The 15,671-nt window shown below is 44.2% G+C and overlaps 1 protein-coding gene across 1 annotated transcript in view; it reads right to left on the bottom strand.

Annotated features, from left to right (window-relative positions):
• CD2AP (CD2 associated protein) overlaps window positions 1-15,671 on the bottom strand; it is a 122,481-nt gene that overhangs the window by 88,658 nt on the left and 18,152 nt on the right. The window contains exon 3 of the mRNA XM_019520692.1: window positions 3,061-3,214. Coding sequence (XP_019376237.1) covers window positions 3,061-3,214 — 154 coding nt within the window. The remainder of the gene's footprint in view (window positions 1-3,060; window positions 3,215-15,671) is intronic.

The following is a 15,671-nucleotide window of genomic DNA, read 5'->3' as shown; positions in this document are numbered from 1 at the left end:
TAATCAAAAAAAAAAAAAAAAAAAAAAATCAATCTAGGGAATAGGAAGGATCATTCATGATTTGGTGAAACAATAAAAATAATCTATATGTATTCATGTCCTATTATACAGACACTTAAATACACAGAATATCCTACTGAGCAAACAGTGCAAAATACACAACCCCCCAGAATCAAACTACAACTAAATAAAGGGCAATTAACAAGTGCCAAGGCAAATTAAAATTTAAAAATCAATTAGTTCAATTCAGGTTTCCTGATTGCTGATTGAATCATTAAAATCAGCAATTAGAAGGAAAAAAAAAAGATCAGTGCACCCTAAAAAACTGTGGAAATTCTACACAATAACCAGCTCTAAACTTACTGGTTGTTATATAACATCTTTGTTCGCACATGCAAAAAAGTATAAAGTTTTGGAAACAGCAGCTGAATTCAGGATATCAACAGTGTTGCCTGTTTGAAGCAAGCTTCAACGATGTGTTAACAAACTCATTAGCACATAGTATACAAAACAGACCATCCAAAAATATCTGTTAATGACAGAAGCAAGTCTGCCCCCAAAATACGCACAGAACTTTCTGTATCAATACTGTATTAATAAAACCCCCCCAACCTGTTTCTCAGATCAGTCTTCAGACAGAGAGCACACTACTTAATGAGCCTTACAGAACCACACCTAACTCCTCAGCGTTTTGAAAGAGGCTTTAACAACTGTGCCCAACTAGGTGAACCTGAACTAGAAAACAACTTATTTCCCTATCACACAGCACTGGATTTTCTTTGGCAAGAAGAATGATGGATGCTAAAAACATTTCTTAGTTACCAGAAGCAATTCTCATCGAGACATTTCAGAGGCCAGTTCTAATGCTGAAAAGCAGATGTCAAGGTACAACACCACTTTTGAGTCTGTGTCCTCAGATCAGATAAAGTTTCAGAGGAGAACAGGCCAAATCAAGCAGCTACAGCAGCTGCTTAAAGTTTTATCTAGTTTTCCTCCTGATCCAAACTGTTTGAAAAGAAGAAAACGGCCACTGTAAGGGTACAATTCCCTCATCGTCTGAGAAGATTCAGGCTTCTGAAATCATCTTAGGGACCCAGTAAGTTACTTACCAGGCAGGAACCCATTAAACACAGATTCGTTTTCTTCAAGACAGTTCATAGAATGGACTCTTTTCCCTGCCCCCCATCCCCACTAAAACAGAAAAAAACAAAAAAAAAAAAACCCTAGCTGGGCATGAAGTGTATATTTAAAAAAAAAAGCATTTTTCTCTGCTAAAACAGATTTTCCTGGGGAAAGGCAAATGAATTTGATCAGAACTCACCCTATGACAAAGGTTAAAAAAAAAAAAAATCAACAATATTTAGTCTGATTACTTCTATTTTCATCTGCAGGGAATAGGTTATAGCACATGCACTATTTACATTGGCCTAACAGTTGCAGGAAGATCACCATTCTAGGCCAGCAAACTTCCCTACTCTCTAACTACTTGGGGCATTTATGCACATGCTCCAGGAGTGTTGGGGGGGGGGGGCAGGGCTTTAATGAGAGTGGGTCCAAGAGCTCCTTTAGTTAAAAGTGCAGGGAGAGAGTCTCATGTATCAGTATTCCTGCACTTCAAAATGGTGGCAGGGGCTGCAGGGTGGGGCGCAGGCCACAGGGCGGGCAAGGGGCCACTCTTCCCCCCAGGCTCAGCACCAGCTTGTAACCCACCCCTGCTGCCAGCCTGGGCCCCATGCCGGCTCCAGGCTCACCAGACAGGGCTGTGCCGCAATGGCAGCAGCTGCGGCCCCCTGCTTGCTGCACTGGGCAGCGTTTGCTGCGGCTGCCCGCCCGGAGCTCATGCTACAGTAGGCTGTGGTGAGGCTGCCCCTGCTGCCTCTAGGCTGCCCAGAGCATGAGCTCCAGGTGGGCAGCAGCAGCAAACACTGCCCGGTGTGGCAAGCGGGGGGGCCGCTTCCTTCTGCTCCGAACAGCTGCTGCCGCTGCGGCACAGCCCCAACATGCGAGCGCGGAGCCGGCATGGGGCCCAGGCTGGCAGCGGAGGCAGGTTACAAGCTGGTGCTGAGTGTAGGGAAAAGCAGCCCTGCCACGGGACCAGCACCTCATGCTGCAGCCATTTGCAGCCTGCATGGGGCTGCCTGTGCCTACTCAGGACAGCCCAGCAGGGGCTGCAAGCCACAGGGTGGGCGAGGAGCCACCTTTCTCCCACGCTCTGCACCAGCTCCTTCCCTGCCAGTGAGCAGGGGGTTGGTGCTCTGTGCACCAGTGTCCCAGGGCCAGCGCCAGCAGGGCCCAGAGCAGGGTGGCAGGGGTACAGGGTCCCAGCCAGCAGGGGCTCTATGAAGCCAGGCCAGCTTCCCCTTCTCCCTGCTGGTGCAGCCCAGCCCAGCTCCACAGACCCCTGCCAGCCTGCGTCCTTACTCTGGGCCCCACCCATGCTGGCCCTGGGACATTGGTTCCAAGACATTGGGACACTGGTCCCAAGATGGTGACCAGGGGGTGGGGCACCTGTCAAGAGGCAGGGCACCTGTCAAGAGGCAAGGCTACCCATGCAGCCCTTGACAACTTGCCAAAACAAGGTAAGCCCGAAATAACTGCCTGCCCCTGCTTTAGATAAAGCACCCCGTCTGCCATTCTGAAGAGCGGGGATGCTGATACACAAGATGATAGAGGCTGCTGGAGTACAGCAACTACCACACTCCAGCAGACTTAATTAAATCGAGTCTGCTCCAACACACTGTAATTACAGCAGTGAGGCTGTGTATAGGTGCCCTGGAAGACTACACTTGAAAACTACAGAAAGGCAAAGCCACAGAATCCTCTCTTTTGATGTATTCACATCACAATTTTTTTATTGCCTAACTTTGCCTTCTGATATGAAGAGGACAAAAGCCAAAATAAACCTTGTGCCCACACCTGTAAGCAGAATTTGGCCTGGTTTACTCCTTTGTTTCCAAATTTCCTTTGGGACCTAAAGTCGCCGTACCACGCTGAATACAGTAGTGCTATGAACCACTGATCTTAGGCATCTATATAATGCAAAGGAGGAAAGCTACATACTCTTCTTGAGGCTTCTGGATTGAGGATGAAATTGAATTCCTCCTGCAGGAAGCCCATAAGTGCTCATGCGTTGCACAAGGCTCGCAACATTTCCAGGCTTCTCCCTCTTGACTGGCAAACAGTCATCCTTGGGTTCAGCATCCTTCTTCACTTCCTAAAAGAAAAGAGAAGGTCAAACAGGTTAAACCAACTGAGACCTTAGTTTAGATACCCCATACCCTCACAGACTTACGTAGCCCAGTGCTCTAGTATGAAATAGTACTGTATAGGAAAAAAAGCTTTTAGTTATAGCATCTTTTGTTCAAACACATCAGGATGCTTCATAACCAGGCATCCTTTTTACAGTGTTATAATGTAAGCGTTCAGTGAACTAAGGGGTCAGAACCAGAAGCTGTGAATTCTTACCTGTGACCCAAACCACTATACAATGACTCCTGAAATTACTGGAATAATATATATGTTATGTCTCTATAGAACTTCTTTGTGTTTCAGAGTAAATACTGAATAAAGCAAGGCTTTAAAACATTTTCCCTATTGACTACACTTTTTCTTGGTATTAATGAGAGTTAAATGCCTAAAATAAGCCTGCCCAACCCCAAGCCATGGGTCTACAAGTCCATTAGAATCTCAATGGCTGCAAAAATGAACGAAGGCTGCAGCAGAACAAGATCCTCAGTTGTATTGGTCTCCTTGCCACTGAATCAAGGTCCCATTCTGTCAAGAGGCCTATGGAAGCCGATGTGCAGCAGCTTCTCCACAATAAAAGAGGTCAGGCACAAGCATCTTCCATGAAAACCACTTTTCCAACATATTCGTCAAACCCTTTGGCGGCCACCTAATGGAAACAGAAGCAGGACTGTGAGATCTGAAAGATCCTAGTCATGAACTGTCATGAAGGCAGTAGTTACAAGAAGGTCACCTAGCATTTGGACGAGACGAGTGCGATTCGGCACCTGTAACTGTGACAGCCCTCTTCAGGATCCGCTCTACTCACCCCACATGGGGAGGGGGCTAGAAAAGGTACCCTACACATGGCCTGTCTAATACAGTATCCTCTATTTCTTCCTGACTGAATAACCATGTCCAGTGGGAACACCTTTACTACAGTCAAAAACCAGCAAAGATGCACCATTTCTGGGACCTGGAACATCAGGACCCTCATGGAGAAGCCTAACAGTGAATGCCCAGAGCGCCACTACAATCACGACCCGAGAACTCAGGCAACACAACACTGACGTAGCTGTGCTGAGCAAGACACAGCAAGCATGGACAGCTCAAAGAATATGGAAGCGACTATACCTTCTTCTGGAAAGGTATAGAAAGGGTATATGAAAGGAGAACACTGACTTCATGGAGTTGGTTTTGCCGTTAAGAATGAACTCATAAATTAACTCAATGAGTTCCCTATCAGAATGAATAAGCGCCTCATGACTCTCCATCTTAAACTGGTGGAGCCAACATTGCCACTGTCATCAGCATGTATGCCCTGACTCTTGACGGCACCAATGAAGCCAAGGAGGAATTCTACACCAACCCTGACCAAGTCCTTTGTAGCGTTCCAGAGGGAGGCAGACTTATTCTATTTAGTGATTTTAACGCCGGAGTTGGAAGAGACTCTAATCTCTGGAACAGAACCATCAGCAAGGAAGGAATAGGAAAGGCCAACTCCAGTGGCATCCTCCTCTTGATCAAATGCACGGAAAACAGACTCACCATCACCAACACCCTGTTCCACCAGAAAAACAGGGACAAGACATCATGGCAACACCCACAATCTAAGCATTGCTAGCCGATTGACAATGTCATCGCCCATGCCTGGGACCGCAAAGATGTCCGCATCATGAAAGCTATGCAAGGAGCTGATGACTGCTGGACTGGCCACCAACTCATCCACTTGTGTCACTCAAACTAGCTCCCACATGACAGCTGCAGCAGAAGTAATGCCAACGGAAGATCAACGCTGAAGGACTCAGGGAACAAGCAAGCAAAACCTCTTCCACCAGTGCCTCAATGAACGAGTAGCGAATTCCAATCAACAATGGGAAAATGTCAGCAGTATGTGGGTTGCCCTCAAGTCCACCATCATCAAACCTGTCAAGAAACACTTGGATTCTCTACCAGAAAGCATCAAGACTGGTTTTATGAAAATGACCAGAAGATTCAAGAGTTGATCAATTGTAAGCCCAAGCACTTTTGTGCTTGGCAAAACAACACCAGCTCCAAGCAAAAGAAATTGAAGCTGCGACAAGCCAAGACAGAGATCCAAAGGTGGACTTGCGATATAAAGAACAAATGGTGGGAAGACAAGGTTCAACATCTCACTGACATCCACAATATGCACGGTTTCTTCAGTGTACCTAAGCCACCTACAGTCTGAGCACACAGGGACAAACCCCCTTGAGACCTAAGAATGAAGTAGACTGATCAAAGAAAGGGGAGCTATCAACACCTATTGGAAGGAACATTTTGAAGACCTTTTCAACTGAGACTGCCGTACGAAAAGCACACTCAACTCCATCCCACAACACCCAGTCAGAGATGATCTTGGAATCCCTCCAACCCTTGACAAGTTCAGGAAAGCCCTCAAGCAGATGAAGAACGACAAGGAATCTGGAGCAGACAGAATCCCCGCTGAAATCTTCAAGCAGGGGGAAGAGGAGCTCACATCACAGCTCCATGCCCTCATCTGGAATGAGAAGGAAATCCCAGACAACCTCAGGAATGCCATTATTGTGACAATCTTCAAGACAGGAGACAGGTCCAACTGTGGAAATTACAAAGGAATCGCCTTGCTGTCCACCATAGGAAAGATCATTGTGAGAATCCTCCTGAACCATCTCGTTCCACTTCCTGGAGAGTTTCTCCTGGAATCCCAGTGTAGGCACAACTGACAATCTTCATAGCTCACCAGCTGTAGGAGACATGCTGGGAACAGCATAAGCCTCTTTACATGGCCTTCTTTAACCTCATGAAAGCTTTTGACTGTCAGCCAAGAAACACTGTGGAGGATCCTTCTTAGGTATGGATGCCCACTAAGATTTGTCACCATTCTCTGCCTGGTCCATGATGATATGAGAGTGGTGGTTCTCAGTAATCACAGATTACCTATCACAGATCCCTTTGAGGTTAAGACAGGAGTTAAGCAAAGCTGTGTCACTGCTCCAACACGCTTCTTGATATTCCTTGCTGCAATGCTACATCTGACCACCAGCAAGCTTCTAGCCAGAGTGGAGCTGAACTGGATGGTAGGTAAGCTCTTTAAACTCAACCAACTCGGCCAAAACCAACACCACTTTGACCTCAATCATCGAGCTCCAGTATGCTGATGATGTAGTGCAGGGGCAGGCAAAGTCCCCTGGCAGACTATTTCCCAGCAGCCCCCACCTGCATTGCTGCAGCCAGTTTCCATGGGGATCCCAGCAGCTGCAGGGTTGTAACAGTGCAAGGCCAGGGATTCCATGGAGACCAGCCCCAGCAGCACTGGAAGGGTGCACGGCTGGGTGGGGAGCTGCTCCGGAGCTGGGGCTGTGATTCTGTGGCAATGCCAGTGTGATCTGGAGCTGGGGCAGAACCAAGATCCAGCACCACCCACTCCACATGGAAACACATATCCAAGCTGCAGTAGAGTCTGTCAACCCCAGACAGGCTTCTTCAGCCATCTTTGAACACACAGATAAAACAGTAGTCTGCTGCCGCCCCAAATTTTGCCATAGCCCCGCTCCAGTGCCAACGTCTGCCCAGTGCAACCCCGGAGCTGGGAACAGGGCTACGGTGAAATCTGGGGTGGCTGCAGCCCCCTCCATAGCCCCTGTCGAGAAGAGCCCAGCACAGCCCTGGTTCTAGCCCACCGCTGCAGGTCTCCCGCCCCCACCCTCCATGCCCTCTAGGGGTGCACGCAGCTGGAGGAGCCATACCCCACAATGAGATGCAGCTCCGTCCCGTACCCTGCCATGCTCCGGCTGGGCAGCCTCTGCCCCAGCCCTAGCCCCTCCGTCATCGTGAAGGATGTTGATCTGCACCCCCACGCCCCTTCCACCACAACCAACTTACCAGCTGCGTGCAGCTCTCCATGCTGCCAAGCTGCACTCCTCGCCACCTCTGTACTATGCTGCAGCTGCGCACACACGAGTATTTATTGGCCAAATTATCAGTCACATCGGGCCGATTTCCAACACAGCCAATTTTCTTTATATCTGTACTGATCCAATATCAGACCGATATACTGGTGCACCTTTAAGCACAATGACCTGATGCCAATCTGAGACCTAAAAGTTCTATTTCAGACATCCTTTTGGACATAGCCCAAAAAGTTATGACTATCCCTGGATATCCAAGAGGGTGGGCTGCTTTACCACAGTATCAACAAGGGATTTCTAGGCCTCAGAATCTTGTAAACAAAAGTATCAACATCTTCCACTTAGCAGAAATAGAAAAGCAGAACAAAATGTTATTTGGAGCTGGAAATTTAAATATTACGCCAACCCTACTGTTAAAAACTCTGTTAGTGCTTCCCTTAGTAACACAGATTTTACATATTTATAACCCAGCAGAATAAATTCAGTACAGACAGAAGACTGACCTTAAAAAAAAAATCTCAGTTTGGGAGTGACTGTTTTCTAAGTTTTTTCCAAATTTCTTTTATACACAACACACAATACTCCCTTGAAATAGACATAGCAACATGGGACTGGAAGTGGACTCCTCGGCCATGGAGTCCAGTCCCCTGTGTTATCAGGCAACCACTTGGCCAAAGTCACCACTTCTAACGCTCACATAACCAGAAACATCCAGAGCACCTTATGACTTGCCACTGGTAAATGAAGGGGTGACAAGGGCACTAGCAATGCCCAACCACTACTATTACAGTGAAGTAGTTGGTTAATATCTGGAGTGGGCTTCCAAGAAAGGTGGTACTATCACCTAACTTGGAGGTCTTCAAGGGGAGGCTTGATAGACACCTGACTGGGGTAATCTAACCTCGGTCCTCTTTCCTGCCAGGGGTAGGGAGTCAGACACGATGATCCTTTGTGGTCCCTTCCGACTCTACAATCTATGAATATATGCTCAGTAGATCTGAGCAACAGGCCCCACCTAGCCTGTGGCATGAGGAAGGCAAGAAACACTGTAGTCCCTGCCAATCTGACCTGGAAGGCAGGGGGAATCCTTCCTGGCCCCAAGTTTGACAATGGATCTGACCTGGAGAAGAACAAGACACCCCCACCCCTGCCACCATCCTCAAAAGCCAAAACAAAATTGATGACAAAAAATTTCACCCAGTGACCAGCAAAAGCCCCAAAGCACGGGCTTACCAGACATTTACCCCAACACAGGGACTGCAAATGTCTGATTCTGGGCATCTCTCAAACTGATGGTTGAACCAAGAACTTCTTTATCCCATCACACCACCCATTCCAAAAGTTTATCCGAGTTCAACCACACAGTTCCTTGCTCACAAAGAATTTAAAGTTTGCTTAAGCCAGTGCACAACCATTTGATCTTGCAGTGGAGTTTTCAGCCTAAAAAAAGGTCTCTTCACAATGGATTATCAATAGGTTTAATAATACTCCTACAATATATTCACATTATAAATTAGATTCAAATTGATACTTATTCATTTATATTATACTTATGACAACCTGGCTTACTACAAAAAAAATGCACCATGCACATATTGTCTGATCATTTAAAAAAAAAAATCAGGCCTAACAAATTTGAAACAAAATCAATTCTTTGTTTTATACCAGAAAGATTTATTTGCATATTTAAATCTTTTTAAAATAGAGGGGAAAAAACACACCCATTCTTTCCAATTGAATGCAGGCCTGGATTAAAATTCAGGTTTATTACAAGTCCTCAAGGAGTATGAAACACCCTGCAATCTGGGAAGTCTAGGTGGAAATTCCACAAAAATTCAGTGCTCAAACCTGGTTTAGGTATCTTTTACCACAGTATTTCCTGCACCCCAGAACAGAGCAACACAGAATTGATGAACAAGATTAATCTATGAAGTGACAACCTTGAAGTTCACTAGACAATAATGGAGACAAGAGTATTAAACCTGCTTTCTCAACCCAAGTTTCTATTTTCCTGCAGATGGGAGTAAATGCAGAAGGGAATAGATGCTCTTTTTATTTTAGGAAGCTTCTATCTTTAGTGTAAGTCTGTAAAACCCTTTCACTGAAAACTCAAGTATAACATATAGATATAGCAGAACCTCTTATTAAAAAAAAATTCCAGGAAATACAAAAATAAATGACTGCCTCCACATGCCACGATAAGGATCTAAATTTATATCAACAATGCTAGAGATAAGTTGAAAAGTGTTTGTTTGTGTCCTAAATCACAATACAGTTGATAAACATGATACAGTTTGAACAGCTTTCTTATGAGAGTTCAATCATGCCAAATCCCTCAACTATGCATTTTGATTCCCTCCTACAACATTTCATAAGTCCCTTGTTCAACAGGACGCATCATTCTCAAATTCTAGTTACGGGCATCCAAAAACTACTGATCAGATAGGGGAAGAACAGGGGAGTACTGGAAGTAAAAAGATGCATCGCACAAGGCAGAGTTCGTGGACTGGCTAAGTCTGCGGATGATACCAAACTATAGGGAAGCATGGTTACACTGGAGGATAGGCTGGGGATTTGGACTGACCTGGACAGGCTCGCAAGGTGGACAGATATAAACCTGATGACCTTCAACATAGAGAAATGCAAGGTACTCCACCTTGGGAGAAAGAACTCGCATCATACCTATAGGCTTGGCAGCGCTTCACTCATTAGTGCTGCGTCCAAAAGAGACTTGGAGGTCATGATTGACCACAAAATGAATGTGAGCCCCCAGTGTGATGCTGCAGCTGGCAAAGCAAATAAAACCCTGGCTTGCATCTACTGATGCATCTCAAACAAGACCCAAGATGTCATTCTCCCCCTTTACTCAGCCTTGGTGAGGCCGCAGCTGGAGTACTGCATCCAGTTCTTTTAAATTAGATGTGAAGAAGCTCGAGAGAGTCCAGAGGAGAGCCACGCGCATGATCAGACATCAAGAGAGCAGGCCTTATGAGGAGAGGCTGAGAGCCATGGGACTCTTCAGCTTGGAAAAGCACGGGCTCAGGGGGGACTTGGTGGAAGCCTATAAGTATATGAGAGGTGTACATCAGGATCTGGGAGAAGGTCTGTTCACCAGGGCTCCCCAAGGAATAACAAGGTCTAATGGTCACAAACTGTTGGAAGACCATTTTGACTGGACATAAGGAAGAACTTTACTGTCCGAGTCTCCAGAGTCTGAAACAGACTCCCCCAGAAGTGCAAGCGCCTGCTCTGGACACGTTCAAGTCGCGTTTGAATGCTTATCTTGCTGGGTTCATCTGACCCCAGCTGACTTCCTGCCCTTTGGGCAGAGGGCTGGAACAGATGATCTTGCGAGGTCCCTTCCAGCCCTAATGTCTATGACTATTTCTTATCTGCCACTATAGACGTCCATCTTGAGTTCTGGGTTCAGTACCCGTAAATAAAACCCAAAGATTGAATGCTGCCCACACTCAGACCATATCAGCTCCCCTGTTTAGAGCAGTGACGCTCAACCAGAGTGCAGCAACAACCTGGGGTGCCTAGAGATCCTTTCAAGGGTGCTGTGGAGAGCCATGAAATGTTAGCATTGCTGGATGTGCTACCATGATTCCCAAGAGAAACCCAGAGATTTCAAATAATAGAAATATATAGTGTTCAAAACATTCAGGGCCCCTTGCGGTCCGAGTTCTTTGCAATAAAACAATTCCTCTATTATTTTTGTGTAATTGAAGGAGAGCGAAAACTAAGAACTGGCATTTTCTGAGGAGTGACTTGAACCTAAGAGGTAAAGAACCCCTGGCTTAGAGAAATTAGTATAAGTGGGGTCCTAAAACTTAGTTGGCCTGTCATTTCTTTCTACTTGTTCCCAGGAGGTCTTCTAGGTTTGTATCAACCTAGAGCCAAGCATGCAGTACAGCTAAGAGATAGTACTGGGGCCTAGCATACTTTCCGCTAGATCCTAAAGCAATCTTTAAAATAGAAATAGGCACTTTGGAGAAGCAGCTGACTGCAGACTCCAAAAGCATCACGAAATGCGCACACTAAGCCAGAATACTCCTGAGCTGCTTAAACATGTAGAGATATGGGTCACCTTCTTGCCTAATTTAAGGTCAAATTACAAACCAATGTTCAGTCTATTGAATGATTTGCTAATAAAGAAAAAGATACTGACCAATGAATAACTGAACACAGATTGAGTGCCAGAAATACAGGGGTCTTTTAAAAAACTTACTCCAACAGCTGCATGTTTTCTGACATCTGCACACCGCAAGGCAAATATTTAATTCAATGCATTAGGCTCAAAACTAAAAAAAAATCTATAAAAAGGTCCTAGACTTCTGACTGATACTAAGGTTGCAGTGATTTGCATGAGGTTCACAACTACAGGGCAGCCAAAGTGAAAAAAAATGCTGTTCCTGTGGTTTCTCAGCCCAAGAGTGCGTAAGAGATATAACGGACACAGACAGGTGGGTCTCTGGGATGGCAAACCCAGAGACAAAATGAAGCAAAAGTTGTGTCTAGCTTGTCAGGGCTCATCCTAACTGGCCCCTTGGAAACTTCAAGGCAATCAAACCTAGTGAATTCCAATGTTATGCCATGTTTCAAATATCAACAGACCATGCCAAGCACAAAATGAGAAGCATTTCGTAAATGGATAATCTTTGGTTATTACAGTCAAAACACCATAGCACCTCATACTCAGAGGGAAAAAGATTGTTTACTAATAAGCTCAGTTCATTTTTCATAGTGTGTAGGGCACACCTCAAACACAGTATACAAGACTTTGGGAAACATAAGACTATAGACTGATTATATTTATTAACTTCTTTAAGATGCATATCAGTGCAGCATTTAAAACGCAAGAGCAAAGCAATCCTCTGGCCTTCCCAAACTCTTGCCTGTTTGCCTCTAAAACAAAATACATGCATTAGAGACTGCACAAGCAGGCCTGGAGTGTCAGCTCTTCTGCTACACTGCAGAGACTCATTTTAACTCCTGAAAACTGGGTTCAGTGCAAGTCCCGAGTCCTCTATTAATGCTTGGGAAAGTTAAAGGCCTTGGAAGCTTTTAATGCTTAAGTGTCTTCATGGGTGTTCTGGGCAGCTCTTTGCAGCCCAACTCAATTCATGTGTGTTGGAGATTACAGCCCTGAAAGGAAAAAGCAACTAGCAATCATTTAAGCACACAGGCCTGCAAGTACAACCCAAACCACTACTTAACCCCTTAGATGCCCAAAAGGCTGCAGGTACCCACATCACTAACACATCATCATCTTAGCAGAACTAAGTGTCTCAGCAAGGAGGCAAGATCCATGGGGGCCAGAATGAGGGAGCCCCTAAGGCCAGGGATGGGGGACTCACCCGAGAGAAAGCAGACCTGGGTTCTGCCACCCTGCTCCAAACACTTCCTGCATTTAATGAAAAATAATCTATTATGAACAACATGGGTCCTAGACTTCTGGCTAATACTGAACAACCCAAAAGGGACTGGTGGGCATGAAAGAATTTGTCAATCAAAAGTTATCAAAACCAGAGACTGAAACACAATCATCCCACATGCCCTCCAACGTAGTTATACTTTGAGGACTAGTCGAAGACCTTCCACCAGAAGGAGTGCCTCCTTGAGGGCCCAGTGTGACCCAATCTGGTTACATTCATTTGGACAGAGGCAGAGGATTTCCCACACCTTTCTCCTCGGTTCTTCCCTGTTTGCTGTTAGAAATTCCTCTCCTAGAGCCTCTCTTCCTGGGCATGACATGGGAGCACAAGCCCCGAACTTGTGAATTCCAATTTGGTCCAATTAAAGAGATTAGAAAAAATGCCTTGCATTGCATAAATCAGACAGATAGGCCTTTGAGAATCTGGACCTTAAACATATAAATGTGCGCTTATAAGGCAGCTTTTAGCCATGATTCAGAATAACCAGAAACGCTTAAAATAAAAACGCACTCACATCACTAAAAAATTTTAAAACTTTTGAAGAATCCTACTCCATCTTTGCAAACAAGCAGAGACATTCACAGGAATGGTTTAAAATTGCTGGCTTCTCACAGTTCAAGGAAATGATAAAAATTAAGTTGAAAGCAAAATGTCAAAAAAAAATAAGTGTTTTGATATGTATTTTAAAGTACAAAAGTCTTTACACCAAGTCTGTTTGAGCCTAAACCCACTTTATAGCAGGTGACAAGAGCCTTTACTTTACAGCTCCACAGTTAGCAATATCGGACTTTAACAGTCAAAGAAGCAACGTTATTCTTTTTTCAAAGCAAGGAATGAGACAAATATTTTGGTAGAGTCAGTTATTATTATTATTTTTTTAATCCTCTTACTTTAAAAAAAAATAATAAATCTTCCTTACAAAGTCTGGAAAACAGCAGCTAGAAGGTCTAGCCAGTTCCCCAATATATCACCACCCATTATCACATTTGAATTATAACCCTCACCCAACTTTAACTGCACTTTTTCATTTTTTTAATGTTGACCCTATCTATATTTGTTACAATTTGGGGTTAAGTACTGGGGGCAAAAACCAAACAAACACGGCTCCTGGGCAAACTTCAGTTTTTTTAATTTCCTAGAAGGTAACTTGTTAAATGTGTGGAATAATATTTTATAACTACTACTGGCATAATTGATGTGTTTGGTATTACACAGTATGTCAATTTATGAGGTTCACGTGTTGGGTTTTTGTTTTGGGGTTCTGTTTTGGCTTTTTTGGTAGAGGTGGGAGATGGAAGGGGAGAGACGTATTGAAAAAAATGCCGCAATTAAGAAACATTTCTGAGCTGACCCAAGCAATCACACCTCACCAGGGATCAAAATACTCCTCTACTGGAGTTAACATTTACTAATCAACCACAGGAAAACACCCTACATTGCAGTATACTCCTATTTTAAGAACAAGCAGTAAGAGAAGTACTATAGCAAGCCATAAAATCATGCAAAACCATTATTAAAAAAGCCTTGATAAGAAAGGACAAAAGGGCAGGTATTTTTTTTTGCATGGCTGGTTAAAGGAATAACATTTTCTATGCACCTTTTCCTCTTTCTTTCATGCTACCTATCTTGTGTGACAAAGTCAGATCAGAGTTGAGCAACACTACACATACACAGATAAGCACGTGCATGTAAAAGCAGTAACAAAACTCGGATACCACAAATAGATGTGATAAAAACTATGATGTATTAAGAAGGAAACCTTGCATATATGATAGAAAAAGTTAATACAAAACCTTTGGATTAGCCAGAAATCATACAGCATCGGTATCCTGCATTTTCAGCTTACGTGAATAAGCAAAGTGAAAAACTAAACAAGATATACTTGGAAGTGAGGGCATGCAGAAACATCCTGACAAATGTTTTGTGAGAAATGTTGAAATATAAGCACTCAGCTCACGGTCAACATCTCACTCTATGTACACGGAAGCTGTCTGTACATTAATGTTAGACTGCCAACAGACTCAGACTTAACAGTCTGCTGACATTTTACATCCCCCGTGTTTGGAAGGGTAGAACGTACACAGTAGTCTAATGAAAGATTCACTTCTTTAGGGAAATTGTGTAGTTTTGCTATGGAATGATGAAAGGGCCCTGCTTTCACAGTATAAACTTGAGTGACAGTTTACTGCAGTGATCTACTTTCAAAGTCACAAGAGCATGGATAATCCATGGTACAACTGATTTATTTATTTATTTATTTAACTTTGTTGAAAAAAAAGCAAAAGTAGCCACTGTTTTGTTGTTGCTGTTTAAAGCTGTTTTGTTTCACTGCCATTTAAACTTACAGGTGACCCTTTGCATTCGCGGGGGATATGTTCTCATATCCCCTGCGAACAGCAAAATCCGCCACCTGCATTCATGAACTCAGTGCTCCCGGCAACTGGGAGGGGAGACGGTTGCTCTGGCAATGGTGGGAGCGCGGTGATGGTGGTAGGAGCCCAGCGGAAGCAAGCGCAGACTCCCAAGGATCTCCTGGTTCGGCATTCACAAATATTTGAAACCACGGATGCTGAACCTGTTAATAGTGAGGGTTTCCTGTAACCTATTTAAAATGAAATCTGAATTTAATGCAAATATTTAAATAAATGACAATGCTGAATGCATGAACCTCTTTCCAAACTTTCAGATGCAGGCTGATTGTTTTCCTAAATATAAAAGAATCAGGAGAAGACAACTAAGTTTTGGGGTAAGACTCCATGATGTACAGAAGTCACATGTGTGCTGAGGGCTTGATCCTTTGGGGCAGGTGCTTACAGGATGTGCTCCTGGGTACAGAAGTCTGGAGGAGTCATCACAAGTCCTATGACCCAATCTCTCACTTCAGAAGACAACAACATCTCACACCTCATTCGGATCATCCAGTGAACCCCGCTGGGTGTTCTCATAATCCTATGTAATGCAGTTGCTTGACCCAATTCTTGAGCAAAAATGTTAACTGTTTAGTAATTCAGCAATTCATTCATTATTCACATTTTTAAAATCTGGTTGTTTTTCTAGTTGTGTTTAATATATATATATATATATATATATATATATA

Source organism: Gavialis gangeticus, unplaced genomic scaffold, assembly GCF_001723915.1.
Source record: "Gavialis gangeticus isolate Ggan-Ray unplaced genomic scaffold, GavGan_comp1, whole genome shotgun sequence".
Classification (NCBI taxonomy): domain Eukaryota; kingdom Metazoa; phylum Chordata; order Crocodylia; family Gavialidae; genus Gavialis; species Gavialis gangeticus.
This window is presented reverse-complemented; position numbering and strand designations above follow the sequence as displayed.